Here is an 18,236-nt window from a genome sequence, read left to right as displayed (position 1 = left end):
AGGCAGAGCTGGTCCTGTGATCCCGAGAGTGACAGTGCCCCCGGTCAGTGGGATCTGCAAATGCCAAGGCCCCACAGTGGGGTTTTCTCTCTGTACTGAGTGCACCCAGTGGCGTGGCTGGATTGTAGTGAGAAAGTATGAGAGGAGATTAGAGAGAGATTTGGCATGCGCTAGGAGAAATTACAGACATAAAGCCTATGATAAGAAATTGAGATTTTATTTTAAATGAGATGAGAAGCCAGTGGAGGGTTTTAATAGGAGCATAAGACACGGGAGTTTATAAAATACAAGTTAGGCACTCATGTGTAAAAAATGCCCAATTTATTGTATATCCAATTCAGTGGACCAGACGACCAAACTTAAAAAAAAAATCTGTAGCCAAGATCTCTTTCCCATTTTCAAAATAACCTTATGCATAAGTCAGTATGTTATCTGTAGATATTTATATGATTTAGGGAGAATTTCTTTCGACGTATTATATCCATTAACTGTCATCTTCTCAAATTCCCAGAGAACTCCAAGTGGTTTACTTAGTATAAGGTTCTCACTTATAATTGGTTTATAAACAAAATGCCTTTGAGGAGAGATGAAAAAATGTTAGAACACAGGGGGCCTGGGTGGCTCAGTCAGTCAAGTATCTGAGTCTTGATTTTCGCCCAGGTTGTGATCTCACAGCTTATGAGTTCAAGTCCTGCACTGGGCTCTGTGTTGACAGTGTGGAGCCTGCTTGAGATTCTCTCTCTCCGCCCCTCCCCTGCTCACACCTTCTCTCTCAAAATAAGTAATATAAAAAAAATGTTAAAACTGTGGATCTATGACTGATACTCTCTCTCTCTCTCTCTCTTTTTTTTTTTTTTTGCAGACATGTGCATTGCAATCGCAATTTCTCTTCTCATGATCCTGATTTGTGCAATGGCTACTTATGGAGCATACAAGGTAAGCAGCCTTGAAACAAGGGGCTGGGCTTTTTTCTTGGTCCCTTGCACTTGTAACCTGTGCAGGTACTTCTAAGAAAGAAGAAGTGATGATTCTCAGTTTCTTGTAAGAATCTTTGGAAGTTAAAATCTCTTATTAAGATGATGTGGGAATCCAGTGCTGTCGTCTCAGCCATGTCCACTGCGGCTTGTCGACCACCACTCTCTGGCTTCTCAGTTGTCGTCATGACCTGGTTTACTGACTTTCTTGTCCTCCATTTCCCTTTAGATTAAGAAAGGATTTGTCCAGGGGCGTCTGGGTGGGGCGGCTCAGTCAGTTAAGCGTCCGACTTCGGCTCAGGTCATGATCTCGCGGTTCCTTGGTTCGAGCCCCGCTTCGGGCTCTGTGCTGACAGCCAGTTCAGAGCCTGGAGCCTGCTTCAGATTCTGTGTCTCCCTCTCTCTCTGACCTTCCCCTGTTCTCTCTCTCTCTCTCTCAGAAATAAATATAACATTAAAAAAATTAAAAACAAAAAAAAGAAAGGATTTGTCTGAATTGGGAAGAAATCTTAGTTTCTAACACGGAAGCACACTGACGTTGTGTTTTCTCTCCTATTTAGCAACGTGCTGCCTGGATCGTCCCGTTCTTCTGTTACCAGATCTTTGATTTCGCCCTCAACACCTTGGTTGCCGTTACTGTGCTTGTGTATCCAAACTCCATTCAGGAATACATACGACAGCTGGTATGTGGCCGTCTGCCCATCGTTCCCTTCATGAGGGAAGCCCGCAAGTCAGGGATCGAGACCTCAGCATACACACACATGGGATTTTGTGTGTCTGTCACTCGTGTCTGAGTTACTGATTAGAAATCTTTAAGTGTCGTCTTAAAGATGAGATTTTTGGTTTCTTAGAATGCTTTTTGGGACAACATAACCTCCGGAGGTAGATATTTAAGAGCTGTTAGGACTGTATGAGATGCACTGATGTAAATTAATAAGCTAGTCACTAATTATTTTTGTAAAATGTAGTTTGCTCAGCTATGAACAAAGGATAGCTTTTTGCCCTTGCCGTTGTATGGGAAAAATGGAACTGTACTATATGCTGGTTCCCAAACTGATTTGAGCATGGAACCCCTATCTTCCTCAAGTATCTTTTTCTTCCTCAAGTATCTTTTTGGGACTGGTTTTCTGTTCAATGTCCTTTGTGACCATCTGAGCAAATGCGGTGGGTAACTGGGTATTCAGAAGCTTGTGGAGGGTATGAGATTAGAATACTTCTCTGCCTTTATATTTTTATCCTTTGTTTTTAAAACTGTGAATGTGCCTGAAAACTTAATTTCTTCAAAATCTTAGAATGTTTTAAAGGGAAGGAAAGTTCACTCTTTGGAAGTTTGCATTGTCTGTGTGCTTTGGGGAAGGGGCAGGGTTTTTCTGGGATGGGAGATACAAGGCTAAGGATTTCATGTGACGGGATACAAGAAAGTTCAGTGGAAAAGAGAGAGATGGAGCAGGGGGAGGAAGGGAGGGAAGGATATGTGACCACAGCAGTTTGCGATCTTATGGCAGTCATGCCCAGATCCCATAACTAATACTCAGCAGACCCGGAAAGCCTGCAGCATTTTGCTCCATAAAAGTATTAGGTTGTCACTGTTATGGTTGTCATTCTTGCTAGTCTTAGCTTCTCTTTGTTTTAGAAAACAGGTCCAGGGGTACCTGGGTGGCTCAGTTGGTTAAGTGTCCAGCTTTGGCTCAGCCATGATCTCACAGTTCACGAGCCCGAGCCCCCTCTTGGTCTCTTTGCTGACAGCTCAGAGCTGGGAGCCTGCTTCAGATTCTGTGTCTCCCTCTCGCTCTGCCCCTCCCCTGCTCATGCTCTCTCTCTCTCTCTCTCAAATAAAAACATTAAGAAAATTAAAAAACAAAACAAAACAAGTCCATGTTTTGGTAGCCTGTAGTGTCAAAAAATTTTTTGTGTATTTCCCACGTGCTAATTGTATATGTTATCTGTTGTGGTACAGCTTGAGTATTTTCTGTGTGAGAGGGTGTCTATATGATGAGCAGGTTGTAGAATTACCTGTGTCTTTAAGGAGTTGTGTTTTTACTCCGTAATGATGACCTAGTGCTGGGTTCCTAAAGTCAGCCTTGGAAGTGTCCAGGAAACATGATTTCAGCATAGGTGTCATGTGAGGGGCCAGGAAAGGCTGGTGCTGAGTTAGGAGGCACTAAGACAAGTCCTGTGGCAGCCCTGTGACTACTTGAAGAGTGTCCTGTATGCTCCATCCCATATATTGCAGAAATTTGTAAGGTGCAGAAAGCGTATAACATGTAGGCAAGTGTTGAGAACACTCAGAATACTACCTTGACTTTGTTATACCCCACATTGTGCAGTCACTTTGCCTTAGAACTGCCAGTGGTAAAATGAGAATATTGGTGATGCTGACAGTAATCGTAATAGGAGTTAAAAAAAAAATCACCATCTACTTTTATTTGTAATTACAAACCAAATAATACAAGTGTCTTCAGTTTGTTCTACTTAAAGATCAGCCTGAGTTGAAGTGGTGAGGCTCACGGATTATCACGATGCTTAAGGATGATGTTAAAGCTCCAGTGACAGGAAGTCCCCGCTGATAAGCTGAGACACAGGAGTCTGAAGGGACTGTTATCTGAGAAGGCTGGAGGAAGGCACCCATTTAATTCTAATTCTAATGCCTGATCTGTTCATGTGGAGTCTTGTAAAATGCAGTGAAAATAAGTTGTGCCTGTGTTCTATAGGCCTTAACTGGACAGAGAAACCACGTTCGCTTTACTGGAGGAAAGAGTGTAAAGATCTTTGTGGAAGGAGTCACAAACTTTCACTTTAATCCTTTTTTTTTTTTTTTTTAATTAGACACGGAAACAATATTTCATGTAGGCCTTGTGAACCAACACCAAGTTGTTTTATTCTTACCTTTAAGATTGGTACTACAAAAATCCTTTCAGTCTCCAAGGGTAGGGACCAGTTTCATGAACTGATCACAAAGGATGATTCAGATTTTATTTCTTGGGTATTTTGCCCAAAGTGAAAGGAGACCGAAAACCAGTTGGTGCTGTTTACTTCGGGGATGAGGAGCCAAGTACATGAGTAATGAATTTTCTTTGTGTTCTTCCTTAACGTTTGGAACCTCTTTGTTATGTCTCAATGATGGTCATGTGGAATCCAAATGCATGGTCTTAGGTGACGAAGAGGGGATGGAAGGGGCCATGGTTCCCCAAGCTGCCTTCCACGCACACTAACCCAGGCTGGTTAAGGGGAGGGCTTCACCCAGGGGTGCAGGGGCTTCATGGTGGAGTCCTGCCACTCCTGACCATATGGGCAGGTTCAGATCCTTCTAAAGGAACTTCTTTTGAGCTGGTACTTCATCAGTATGGTGAGATGATAGGACTTGAGCTTTGTTTTTCAAACAAAGGTTTAAATACCTCCTAGTGTAAAAGATTTGCTCTTTGAGGAGAAGCAGCATTAGCAACAATACTCTGTGTAAGTAAAACAGTATCTTAATAGTTCTTTTTTGGGGCGCCTGGGTGGCTTAGTCGGTTAAGCGACCGACTTTCGCTTAGGTCATGATCTCGCGGTTCGTGGGTTCGAGCCCCGCGTCGGGCTCTGTGCTGACTGCCAGCTCACAGCCTGGAGCCTGTTTCAGAGTCTGCGTCTCCCTCTCTCTCTGACCCTCCCTTGCTCATGCTCTCTCTCTCTCTCTCCTAGAAATAAATAAAAATATTTAAAAAAAAATAGTTATTTTTTCCTCCTTGCCCTGTGTAAGCCCTTTAAAGTGGTGCAGAATTTGCATAAAATCTAAATGTCAGAGGTATATAGAGACTACTGACTTCTAACTTCCTGGATCAGAGGAGAGCAAAGTTACATTTTCAGGTCTCACTTAAAGAATCTTCCTCTGATTTTTCTTTTCACGAGTTATTACCTGAATTATGAATATACTGACCTCTCCCCACATACCGTTTGTTACTCTTTAATTAGTAGAGGTAGGCTAGAAAGTTTGTAGTGGTCTTACATAATAACTGTCTGCTTTTTATCTAATTGCTTTTTAATAAGCACATCTGGTTAATGCCTAAGGAATATAATCCTGAATGATTAATGAGATTTGCTAATGAGGCACTTTTTATTTGCAGCCTCCTAATTTTCCCTACAGAGATGATATCATGTCTGTGAATCCTACCTGTTTGGTCCTTATTATTCTCCTGTTTATCAGCATTATCTTGACTTTTAAGGTAAGTGTGAAGATTTTATTTACAGTTTAAGTGTCATTAAATGTATTCATGAATACTAAAAAGAAAAAAGAGAAAACAGGGGCACCTGGGTGGCTTAGTTGGATAAGCAGCTAACTGGCTCAGGTCATGATCTCACGGTCCATGTGTCTGAACCTCGCATCAGGCTCTGTGCTGACAGCTCAAAGCCTGGAGCCTGCTTCAAATTCTGTCTCCCTCTCTCTCTTCCCCTTCCCTACTTCTGCATTCTTGCTTGCTCTCTGTCTCTCAAAAGTAAATAAATAAACATTAAAAAAGAAAGAAACAAATGTATTCATGAATGCTGAAGAAATAAGCAAGCTTGTGTGAGTTCTTTTTCTTGCTTTAGATTTCTGAACTATTTTCTTATTTCTTAACAATTCTGTTCCTTCTCTTATTTACATGAGAGAAACAATAACCACACTTCCACAGGCTGGCCAAGGGTTATTCCAAAATCCGTTGGGATGGGAATACATTAATGTTATACATTAGGTTGTATGTCCTCTATACTGCAACATCCATTACAATGTCTGTGTGACATTCTTTTGTAATTTATTTTTAAAATGTAATATATTCTGAACAGTGTATCTAACAGTATTGTATATGAATTTATCATTTTTTAATAAATTACTTATTGTTGGACATCAAGGCAGTTTCTGCTTTTTCACTTATCGTTAGTGCTGCTAAAGTGAATATATTTTTTTAAATGTTTGTTTATTTTTGAGAGAGAGAGGGAGACAGAGGATCCAAAGCAGGCTGTGTGCCACCAGCAGGCATCCTGATGCAGGGCTCGAACTCAGGAACCATGACATCATGACTTGAGCTGAAGTTGGATGCATAACTGACTGAGCCACCCAGGTGCTCCTGCAATTAATATTTTCCACTTCATCTTTGCATATTTACGTATTTTTCCCCCTTAGGATACATTTCTTAAAATTAGATGGTATGCGTAATTGGAGGGCTTTTGATAGGTTGTCAAATTGATCTCCCCCCAAACTGGGTGACTGACACGCTGTCAGCACTCCTTCTCCCACCTCAACTATTGAGTTCCACCTCTCCTTTTTCATTTTTGTGAAGCTGATGAAAAAACATCACTATAATTTGTGCTTGTGGGCTACTAATAAGTAGAAATTTCTAAATTGTTATTAGACTTTGAACTTTTAATCCTTAACATCTTCCATTTTGTAAAATTACCTAGTTCTTTAAAAAATCAAGCCTCAGGGCACGTGGATGGCACAGTCCGCTAAGCATCTGAGCGTCCAGCTCTGGATCTCAGCTCAAGTCATGATCTCACGGTTTGTGAGTTTGAACCCTGCATCTGGCTCTGCATTGATGGTACGGAGCCTGCTTGGGATTCTGTCTCTCCTCTCTGTCCTTCCCCGCTTGCATATTCTCTCTCTCAAAATAAATAAACTAAAAAAAATTTTTTTAAAAATAATCAAGCCTCTGTAGGCTTGAAGAAGCCGCATTTGGGGAGAAAGTCATTTCAAGCAGGTAATAGGGTGAAGAGAAGGAAAAGGAAAATGATCCATGGGGATCTGGGTCTACAGGTTTCCCATGAAACCACCATATTGATGTTGCCTTTTAGTTCAGTGCTTCAGATTTGGGCCAGTTTTATACACGGATTTGGAGCTTCGCCACCCGTGCGGTTCCGCTCCCCTCACCCAGCCTTCCTGCTGCACAGTCAGCCCCAAACATTGTCATTTGCCACCCCAGGTGACCCCTGTCACATGCAGAGATGGCAGCACCCTCTGGCAAAAGGTCACAAACTATCCATCCTCTCTTCCTGGCCGTTTGTCTTTTAGAGGTAGACTCTTTTTTAGTTTCTGCCTGCTTTTGGTACCCCCTACCCCCATGCTTTCAAGTTGTACACCTCTTATTCCAGATCTTACCATTTTTACCTGAAGGAAGGTTAGTCTGCACGCCGCTTTCTGCCATTACCAGGAGCTCAGAAGCTAGGACCTCCTAGTGCCCTTGACGGCATTTTAATGTGACGGGCATTTTCATTTGTATTAGAAATGTTTAGAGATGTTAAGTCTGATGTAGCTTTTGTCTAGCTGCTTCTCACCGTGTGGCCAGAGCCATGGTTTCTTCCTTGAATGACTAGCAATAATGGTGAAGAAAATAGTCTGTACAGTGACTGTGAGGTTTAAGTGCATTAATGGATGCTAAGATGCATCATTCATTTTCTCCATCAGTATTTATTAAGGGTCTCCCACGCGCCAGGCTGTGTTCTGGGTACTGGGATTTGGTCATGAATAAGAACAATTTATGCCCTGGGGCGCTTTTGTAAATTGCAAAACACTGAGTTATCATTATGATCTAATAAAAGACACAATACAAATCTGTGTCCAACCGGTGGGAAATGTGTACTTCCCAATATTTCATTACGTACGTATCTATTAACTAGCCTGCATTTCGTTGATAACGTAGACTGTGCCTTCATTTTTCTATTCCTCTTAGCCTAAGCTGATGCCTTGCATGCAGAGACTCAGTAATTATTAAATAAATATGAGTCTACATGTTGTGACTTCACATATCAGTTTATCTGATCAGTGGCTCTCATGACCTAATTTCACTGTTACTGTTCAATTAAGATTAATCACCACACTGGTTCCCTTGGAGTCCAAACCAGGACACGTAGTCAGTTTCAGTGTGTCCCCAAGCCACAAAGGGAGCAATACTTACCACCCAGCTCTGCAAATACATGATGGACATGCAAGGTTATTGGGGAAACATACTAGATATTTAATTCTCTGGAAGTTGAATCAGCTTACAGGAATGTCAGGAAAGCAGTAAGATCACTGAAGTAAGTTATTGGGTTTTCAGTGACCGTAGGCCAGAGGTTCTCTCCCTGTTGGAGTGTTGGGTAAGTGAATGCACGTGGTGTTGCAGGGGCCCCTCGAGAATGCCACCTGGGCTTGTGAAGTCCCAGCCCCCAGGTACTTCCCCGCTGCTGTTCAGCCTTTCTGTTACAGATTTAGCTTTGCAGAGGCCTCACATTGCCTTAAAGAGTAGCTATAGTTCACGGCTAAAATAATGGATGAGTAGTTAGTCTTCTTACATAAGATGTAACTAATATGTCCAAACGTTCCTTTTCCTTATGTCTGAGGCCTTACTGAGAAACAATGGCATTGCTGAGTAAACTGAAGCTTTGAGTAAATTGAACATAATGCGTACGTTGTTCAAGAAATCTGCCCTTCCTGTCTCTCTCATGGTTGATATCTGGTTTCAGATTATTGCCGTCCAGGAACATTTTGTAAAGTAGCATCACACATTTTCATCTTAACATCATCACAGAACACTTAAATATAAGAAATAATCACCGTCAAATATGAATGCAGCTTAAGACAGCATTCTGAGTACACAACAGAATGTTTTACCTCACTCTTCTGAGAAATGTTGACAAGCACTCCTTTTGCCCTTAAATGTCTTCTTTTATAACAAACAGCTTTGTTTTATACAAACAACCTTGTTTTATAACAAACAACTTTGTTGTGATGTAATTCATGTGTCATAAAATTCTCCCATTGAAAGGGTACAGTTCAGTAGATCTTGGTACATTCACCCAGTTGTGTGAACACAGCTGTTAAGCAGCTTAAGTTTAGAACAGTTTCATCACTAGCCATACCCCCCCACCACCAAAACCCTTCCCTGGCAACTGCTAATCTACTTTCTGTCTCTGTAGATTTGCCTGTTGTAGGCATTTCATGTAAATAGAATCATACAGCATGTGACTGACTTCTTTTGACTCAGCATAATATTTTCAGGGTTCACCCATGTTGCAGCATGTATCAATTCCTTTCCTTTCTGTGGCTGAGCGCTGTTCCATTGTATGCATATAACACATTTCATCTACGTCCTCGTCGGTTGATGGACATTTGGGTCGTTTCCACTTTCTGGCTATCACGAATAATGCTGCTGTGAACAGTTGTGTCCAAGATTTTGTGCAGATACAGCTTTTCATTTCTCTTAAGCATATACCTAGGAGTGGAAGTGTTGGATCATATGGTCCCTCTGTAACCTTTTGGGGACCACCAGACCATTTTCCAAAGCAGCTGGACTGTTTCACATTCCCATCAGCAGCATATGAGGGTTCCAGTCTCTCCACATCTTTACATTTTTTGATCAAAGAGTTGTACAGCTAGAAAGGAATTTTGAAGTCCTTTTAAATCTAATCCAGTTCCACATGATTGGAGTTAATACACACGGCTCACAGTCTACACAGAACAACTCCCATGAACTCACTCTTTATTCCTGGCATGTCTTTATTCCAGACGTTAATTTTAATTATCTTCTTTGGCTATTTCATTATGAAAATGGGAAATGTTTTAGTGAATTTTATTGACCATGAAGCAAATTTATGTGCTGTGAACATTTTTGAAAGAATTAACTTGCGTATGACTTGTTTAATCATGTATAATAAAAATAAAAGAAAAATCCCAAAGACAGAGAGTTAAGATGTAATGAAAAATGGGTTAATAAATTGGCTGATCTGTGACACTGGAGGCAGTAAATGTTTGCAGCCATTGCTCTTTCCAACTACTTTTCTTACAGATTCTCCTGCTCTTCTGTGACCCCCCGCCCGCCACTGTCTTCTGGGGTGGTATGATAGAATAAGCTATAGCAGCACTCTGCCAGAAAATTACTATACCCAACACTTGTAATTTTAAATACTTTTTGGTTTAGTAGAAGTTACTATGTGCACTTACAAGTTATGTAAATAAAAGTGTTGTAATGCGGCTTTCTCTGCGGGGGTATTTAAAATTGTCTGAAGCTTGGAAAGGAAAGATCTAATAACCATTACTCACTTACAGGGTTACTTGATCAGCTGTGTTTGGAACTGCTACCGATACATCAATGGCAGGAACTCCTCTGATGTCCTGGTTTACGTTACCAGCAATGACACTACGGTAGGTGGAAGTCATTTGACATGGAGATCGCCACGCATCTATTATGTGATAGCTTCTAGAGGTTCCTAGTGTTCGCTGTGATCTGACACAGTTGTTGACACATACTTAGAAGCTGCCTCATCATCAAAAGATTCATAGTTGAATGAAATGTGTTTTGTTTCCCTTATAGGATAGTAAAAAATCTAGATGGCTCAACTTCAGGCATATTTTTTAAAATATTACAGATGTATAATAAATGTGCCTTCCCCATATTTATGCATCTTAAGCTTGAATTATTGAAAGTGTATAAAGGTCTAGATATCAGTTCTGCCTAGTATGGCTATATGCTCTCACTTGAGAGAGAACGTGGATTGAAGCCTAGAGAAATGTGACCATATAGGAAGAGAAATGGCCGTGCCAGAGGTTCCTATGTTTTTAAGTCTTGTTTTGCTTCCTACTTAACAATTTTTAAGCCTAGTTAATAGGATTGTAGAAAACAAGTTTTCTACATGTTTTGAGAAGAGTCCTCAAAATCATTTGTACATTATGGAAAATATCTTAAACTGCCCGGCTCATGGGAAAAGTGTAAGCCCTCTAGATAGGAACCTCCCTATGTCTCCACCGAATTTCTATTTGGCGCAATGCCTGACACCAGTGCTCGGGACAATTAAGTGCTCAAGGAGCAGTTGATGCAAAGGTGGGTGATGGGTGACATGAACGTATGGGATGGCTTGTAATCAGTGGAGTCGGAGGGGACAGAACGGACATGACACGTGGAAGAGTAAATAGGAATGGCGTGTTAGGTCTAAGAACAGAATAGAGTTTTATATTTTGTTTTGATTTTTAAGTTATGGTGACTGACTCACCTCGTGACCTCATGGAAATAATTTAACCTGTCCCTGACTCGACTTCCCTGCGTGTAAGATGGGAATAAAACCATATCCTACTTTATATTAAATATGCAGGTACAAGCTGATACCCTGAGGACTGTGTAAGATTTCTGAGAGAAAGCACACTGTACACGAATCGTTTTCCGAAGTGCTCACCAAACATTTGTTGTTTGACTCACATGCGTGTGAGCCATGGTTTAGCAAGAGTCACTGCCATGGTCAGATGCAGAGGCCCTTTTGTGGGGGGCGAGGGGGGGGCTCCTGCAGAATCCTATGCCCTGATTACAGTAAACACATGTTCTGCTCAACCCTTTAAAGACTTCCTCTTGGGTCACTAAGTCTCTTTAAAGAAATCGCTGTTCGTAATTACCGTAATCTTGATAAAATTACTGGCTTAAAATAATAATTCTTCCCTTCTCGGAGCTTCCGGGTACATCGTTACCTATAAGTTTCTTTCTTCCTGCCTTTTCTTGAAGAACTCCCAATGTATGTTTATTGTCCTGCTCATCTGATGAAAAATCTAAACAAAGTTTGAGAATTTTGGGGTTTGAGGAACCAATAAAGTTACTAAACAAGCAGCCTCATCCTAAATCTCATGCTGTACGGGACTTAACAGAACTTTGAGAAGTATCTCAGAGAAGATCATGCCCACATTGCACATGTCAATGCACTGTCAGTGGTTGTGGGGTTTTCAGTGCTTTCTGAAGGATTGTATGTATTTAAAAATTTTTTTTTAATGTTTTATTTATTTCTAGGAGAGAGAGACAGTGTGAGCAGGGGAGGGTCAGAGAGAGAGGGAGTCACAGACTGAAACAGGCTCCAGGCTCTGAGCTGGCAGTCAGCACAGAGCCCAATGCGGGGCTCGAACCCACGAACCGTGAGATCATGACCTAAGCGAAAGTCGGACGCTTAACCGACTAAGCCACCCAGGCGCCCCATGATTGTATGTATTTTTAATAGAAGCAAGGTGGAAGGGCTAAAAGGGTACGTGTTGTACAGATATACCTTCACATCCAAGGATAGTCTGATATTTGTAGAAATTGGGGTGCTTAGAGAATTTAAGAGCCATGAGTAAGTCCTTAAAATGAATCCAACTTCTTAGAGGAAGCTTTTATTTTCTCTCCCTTTGAAAGATTCAGAGTCTTTAAAATTTTGGATTTCCCTACATGGATAGCAGTAGGTTTTATTTAGGCGAATACAAACGGAAAATAGTTGTGTTTTTCAACTGGACATCTTCAGCTCCCCTAATAATAGACGTCTTTCCTCAGAAAAACTTCCAGCTTGGGAGTAGTTTGGAGTAACTGGGATTTGGGACTGTGCACCACTGCCAGCGGCGATGGTTTGCTGGTGTTTGGACAGGTGCTGGGGAATCTTTTGGTGGTTGTGATTGGACATTATCTTCTCAACTGTGCTGTACTGACTTGCTGTTTTTAAGACAGGACACTGAGTTGCTGATAATGTTTCTACTTCCTCACAGTTCCCAGTGAACCTTTCTTTTTATTTCTTTAAAAAAAATTTTTTTTAATGTTTTATTTATTTCTGAGAGAGGGAGAGAGACAGCATGAGCAGGGGAGGGTCAGAGAGAGAGGGAGACCCAGAATCTGAAGCAGGCTCCAGGCTCTGAGCTAGCTGCCAGCACAGACACTGACATGGGGGCTTGAACCCATGAACCGTGAGATCATGACCTGAGCCAAAGTTGGATGCTTAACCGACTGAGCCACCCTGGCACCCTGAACTTTTCTTTTTCTGTGTGTGTTTAAAGAAGAGTATTTCTGGGGAAGGGAGATTGATCATTTCTCATAACTGGTTTGCATTGATAGTCTAGTCCAAAATATAGAGTAAGTCTCAGCTTTCTGACAGTATTTTTAAAGATTTTTGTAGGGGTGTCTGGGTGGGCTTAGTTGGTTAAGCATCCGACTTCGGCTCAGGTCATGATCTCTTGGTTCATGAGTTCAAGCCCCACATAAGGCTCTGAGCTGTCAGCACAGAATCTGGAGCCTGCTTCAGATTCTGTGTCTCCCTCTCTCTCTGACCCTCCCCCGCTCATACTCTGTCTCTCTCCTAAACATTAAAAAAAATTTTTTTTAAGGGCGCCTGGGTGGCTCAAGCAGTTAAGTGTCCAACTTCGGCTCAGGTCATGATCTCACGGTTCGTGGGTTCGAGCCCCACATAGGGCTCTGTGCTGACAGCTAGCTCAGAGCCTGGAGCCTGCTTTGGATTCTGTGTCTCCCTCTCTCTTTGACCCTCCCCTGCTCATGCTGCCTTCCCCTCGACCCCCGAAATAAATAAAACATTAAAAAAATTTTTTTTAAATAAAAAAATGAAATAAATTTAAAAAATGAAATAAAAAATTTTTAAAAAGACCTATTTAAAAGAAAGGATAATGGTATTGTGCTTATTTTAAAAGAGTCTTTATTATACTAGATAATACTATATACTAGAATAATAATTCTTTAATATTGTAAGATACCCACTCCGTAAGTGCTCAGATTTCCAGTTGTCTCTTAAATGTCATAATTTTTCTAGTGGTTTATTTGAAAGAGGAACAATGGGTCAATCTATATTTTAAGATTCTCTAATTTTTTGTTAAAGAAACTAGTTTGTCCTACAGACTAGATTTGTCTGACAGTATGCCTATAATGTCCTCTGTCTTCCCAGTAGGTTAGTACTTGGATCTAGGAGTTTTTCCATATTCATTATCCTCACCCCCCACCCCCACCCCCTGCCGGTTTTTTTTTTTTGTTTTGTTTTGCAACATTACTTTATAATTGATAACTTATTCTTCCATCAGGAGGCAAATAATGTCTGGCTGGTTCTGCCTTTTTGGAATGTCAGCACCCAGAGATACCTAATGCCTGGATTTGGTGATTCACTAGGGGCTGCAGGATGGCAGTGTGCTATCAGTCCTTGTTCACTTGTTAGCTGGACCATTTCTATAGAGAGAAGCTTCCCCTCGTGTTCAGTTTGCTCACCCAGAGGTACTTGTGACCTGGATACATGTACTTGGTTTTGTTGTTTATCAGTTTTCAAAATGATGCATTGGTCTGTCACTCTCTAGAGGTGACTAGTGAAGACTTTGTTCTTTTGTTTTGTTTTGCCTTTTTTTTTTTTTAATGGAACTAATGAACTCATGAAAAAAAAGCCTGTTACGAGAAGAGTCTGAGGGTGTCCAGTTGAAGAGTATAGTGTCTTGATAAATTTTGTCAGTAAATCTAAATAAAAGTTTAACCTATTACTCCATACCTTTTTGGAAGTTTCTAAGGGAAAAAAATAAAAGCTTTCTCTAAAAAGCTAGTATGTTACAATCTGTGTCTATATTAATGCTCCAATTGTGCCACCTTTGGCCAATTGGAGCCTCTTCGGGTTGGCACCCAAGTCTTTTGACAGAAGCGTGGCTTCCTGGCTGTCTGGTTGACCAGATGCTCCAGGCTCGTCCCGTCCGGTTTCTGTCCCGGTCTCTTAATCAGCCGTTTCTCCCAGGCGCACTGCTTCCTTGAGGTAGAGACCATAATCTGAATTGCTAGCTTTGGACAACATATTTCTTTTTAAACAGGGCTCTGCATGTTTAAAGACGGTTTTGACTGGAGCGATAAAGGAGTTAGCGTTAGCCTTCCAACTTTAAAAATCCAAAGATGGTGCAGCCTCACGCTGAGACCTGAGTGGGGGTTGGAATGATCTAGTTCTGTCATTTTCTCTGGACTCCATAGCTATATTAAGATCCTCGTAACATGTAATAATGTGTTTCTCTTTCGTCCATGTCTTTATTGGGAATCCACACTGACATAATAACATGTTGCCTTTCACTTCCTATCAAATATTAGGCCAGATGGCTCTTCTCCCAGGCTGAATAGTCTCAGGGTGACCTCTGGAAGCATCCTCTGGGAGCTCTTGTTGGTAGAAAATAAGTGTGCTCCTTTTTTTTTTTTTTCCCCCTTCTTTAAAATAGTACACATGTTATTAGCCGGATATGTACTCTTTCAAATACTCCTTGGATGGAGGATGGAGGAACTATCAGATATTGGAAATCATTCCCTGGGTTAATCTAACCTCTCGTTTCCCAACCAAACCATAGCAAAGCCTTTAAAAGAAATGATTAAGAGAGAGTGGTCACTCTGTTAGTTCATAATGCTCTAGGGTCTTGGTATTTATATTTATGGTGCCCGTAAGCCAAAAGAAATACCTAACTGCCCATTGCATTAAGTAGTCAGGTCCAGACAACCGAAGAGTAGAAGTGAGTATCATAGGGGCGTCTGGGTGGCTCATTTGATTAAGGGGTCGATTGTAGATTTTAGCGCAGGTCATGATCTTTATTTTTTTCTTTTTAAGTTTATTTTGAGAGAGAGCACAAGTGGGGAAGGCGCAAAGAGAGACAGAGACCAGAGAATTCCAAGCAAGCTTCATGCTGTCAGCTCACAGCCTGACACAGGACTCGAACTCACAAATGATGAGATGATAACCTCAGCTGAAATCAAGAATCAGATACTTAACTGACTGAGCCACCCAGGCATCCGGGCCCAGGTCATGATCTTGTGGTTTGTGAGATGGAGCCCCATGTCCGGGCTCTGCCCCCCACCTTGCTCTCTCACGCACGCTTGCTCTCTCTTTAAAAATAAGTAAATAAACTTAGGGTGGGGGGAAAGAAATGAGTGTGATATCTACCAGTTGTTGCTGTGTTTTCCTTGAAATTTTAAAAACTCCCACAGTGCCCCTCTGAGTCCCTGCATCATGCTGTTGGGTTCCCTAAGGAGGCACATCATTCCTTTAAGGACACTGTTGTAGAAATCACATTCCAGATATTATATAATGTCATCTCTCCCCTACTTCTATCAAAATTTGGCATTAAGAAGAAAAATGTATTAAATACTAAACCTGTAGATTATAGAAACAGATTTCCTTCACATTAAAATTTATGCAAATTGAGATTTGAAAAACTATTTTAATCTATGCAGTCTTGTCTTGCTAATACCAGTGAAGATTTGAATCATGGTAAAGCCAGTATTTAGTTAAAGCCCAGAGTAGGGAGCCTGCTTTGGAATTGGAGCACTTTAAAAGCAGTGAGATTAATATTTAGCCAAAATGGTGTCTGAAATTCAGATTCCAGATAAAAGAATCATACACAGACTTTGAGTAATGTAGGAAAATTCCTAGCTATTTAGGGATAAATAGGAAAATTTTAAACATCATAGAGCCTGTTATGCGTTGTTATATTGTGGGTGCTAATCCAGATTAATATTATAGACAGGATTACTGTGTTGACTTCAGAAAGCATTTTGCTCTGCGGGGCCTTGTTTTTTTTTGAGTTGGACTCCTTGAAAAAAGTCAGGGACCTGGTGAAAGCCAGATTATCTCCCAGCAGCTGTTTCCCTCTGAGGGACCTGAGATCAACAAAGGCTGAACTTGCGCCGTCAGGAAAGCCACAGAACAAATTCTTGATTGCCTGGGAGGTGGGGGGTCAGCTGGGGGTGGAGTGGGATTTAGTAGTGGTCTCAACAACTTTTGTTTTTTTTATTTAAAAAAAAAAAATTTTTTTTTTAATGTTTTATTTATTTCTAGGAGAGAGAGAGAGAGAGACAGCGTGAGCAGGGGAGGGTCAGAGAGAGAGGGAGTCACAGACTGAAACAGGCTCCAGGCTCTGAGCTGGCAGTCAGCACAGAGCCCGATGCGGGGCTCGAACCCACGAACCGCGAGATCATGACCTAAGCGAAAGTCGGACGCTTAACCGACTAAGCCACCCAGGCGCCCCTGTCCTGTAGCTTTTAAAAATCAGATTGTTCATTCCTTCCTAGGAATAGGTTAGGAATGGTTAGAAACAAGTTCCCGACTAGGTAACGTGAGTCCTTTTATCCGCGCACCCCCCCCTCCCCCCCCGCAAAGAGGCAGATAAAGGGAAGGGAATGAGCTCATCACCAGCAGGAGAGATTTTGGGGTATACTTCAAAAGAAGGTCCTTTGCAGTTGAGAAGCTAGACTGAGTGAAGCCAGGTGAATGTACAGTCCTCATCTCATGGATTCTTGAGAAAAGTCCTCACTTTCTGAGACGGTTTAAGGAGGGCTTCCCTGGAAGACTAAGTTACTAGGCTGGCTCTCAAGATTTCTCCTCCATTTCTGACCTCGGATTCATTAAACGTGCTTCACAAAACATCACACATCTTTCCTCACTGTCATCTGCCTGTAGGGACCAGAGAGTCCAGAAGCAGTGAGGGGTGGGGGAGAGAAAGGTTCTCAGAACTAAGAGCTAGAGAGTTTGAATTCATAGCCTGTGGCTTGGGCCCTGAAGCTTCTGGCCTGCCACCTACTGGAATATAGAAGGAGGGTCTTACTTGCAACATCTCAATTGGTGGTGTCCTTTGGCCTTGCAGTTTAAGTTTGTATGATCTCCCTAAGCTTCCCCCCCCACCCCCCCGCCCCCTTGTAATTTTAAAAAGCCAAGACAAATGTGAGAGGTTGATAGAGATTTGGTAAACTCTCAAATAAGTGGAACGAGCAGTTAGGACACTATCTCCAGAGTCAAGGTGACTGTGACGATGGAGATGATAAAGGTCTGATCCAGGGCCACTGTGGAGGGAGAGAGGAAGAGGGGAAGGATTTGAGAGAGCTGTAGGAGGTAGAAATGCAAGTTGATAGTTGAGGGGGTATGGAGTAAGAGGATTCTCAGGGACAGCTCTTGTGTGTGACTGTAGGTAAAACATAAAATCACAGCCTGAGGGTAGCACAAGGCCTTGGACGTTACCTGGTCCAGGCACGTTTTGGTGTGCGGTCTCCATGACTGCTCCCACAATGCTCTCCACTCGGGGGCTAAATACTTGTAGTGATGTTCTGCTCTTTGCTTCTATTTTACCTTCCTGCCCTGTGGCTTCTGTAGCATGGCTCTCTCTCCAGACTCTTACGTGCCGGGTGCTTTGAGTATATGAGCTCACTTCACCTCCTAGGAGTCCCTGAAGTAGGGTCTCCTAAGCCCTGTGTACAGAAGAGGCAATTGAGGCACCACATGGGTCACTTCCCAGGATGACATGGCTGGCGAGTGGCAGGAGGGGCATTAAGGATCCGAGCAATCTGGCTTCTGTCTGTCCTCACGCAACAGCTTCCTTTCAGATTAGACTGTCGGCAGACTGTGGCCAGGACGGTGTGTTCTCACCTCCCGTGCCTGGCATGTACCTGACCAGGGTGAGGAGCGAAGCAGCTACACAATTCACTGAACTGATTCTTCTCAAGTCAAGTCACAAATCTTAGAAGCAATGGCACTTCTGTGGGGGGGGGGGGGGGGGGG

At 42.0% G+C, this 18,236-nt stretch overlaps 1 protein-coding gene across 1 annotated transcript in view; it reads left to right on the top strand.

The window, feature by feature from the left end:
• The window catches only part of LAPTM4B (lysosomal protein transmembrane 4 beta), an 81,653-nt gene that overhangs the window by 48,697 nt on the left and 14,720 nt on the right, over window positions 1-18,236 (top strand). Inside the window, exons 3-6 of the mRNA XM_039255489.1 lie at window positions 863-936; window positions 1,535-1,657; window positions 5,075-5,173; window positions 10,006-10,101. Coding sequence (XP_039111420.1) covers window positions 863-936; window positions 1,535-1,657; window positions 5,075-5,173; window positions 10,006-10,101 — 392 coding nt within the window. The remainder of the gene's footprint in view (window positions 1-862; window positions 937-1,534; window positions 1,658-5,074; window positions 5,174-10,005; window positions 10,102-18,236) is intronic.

Source organism: Hyaena hyaena, unplaced genomic scaffold (genome assembly GCF_003009895.1).
Source record: "Hyaena hyaena isolate Hyena2069 unplaced genomic scaffold, ASM300989v1 scaffold_533, whole genome shotgun sequence".
Classification (NCBI taxonomy): domain Eukaryota; kingdom Metazoa; phylum Chordata; class Mammalia; order Carnivora; family Hyaenidae; genus Hyaena; species Hyaena hyaena.
Note: the sequence above shows the minus strand (reverse complement) of the source record. Positions and strands in the feature narration are given on the sequence as shown.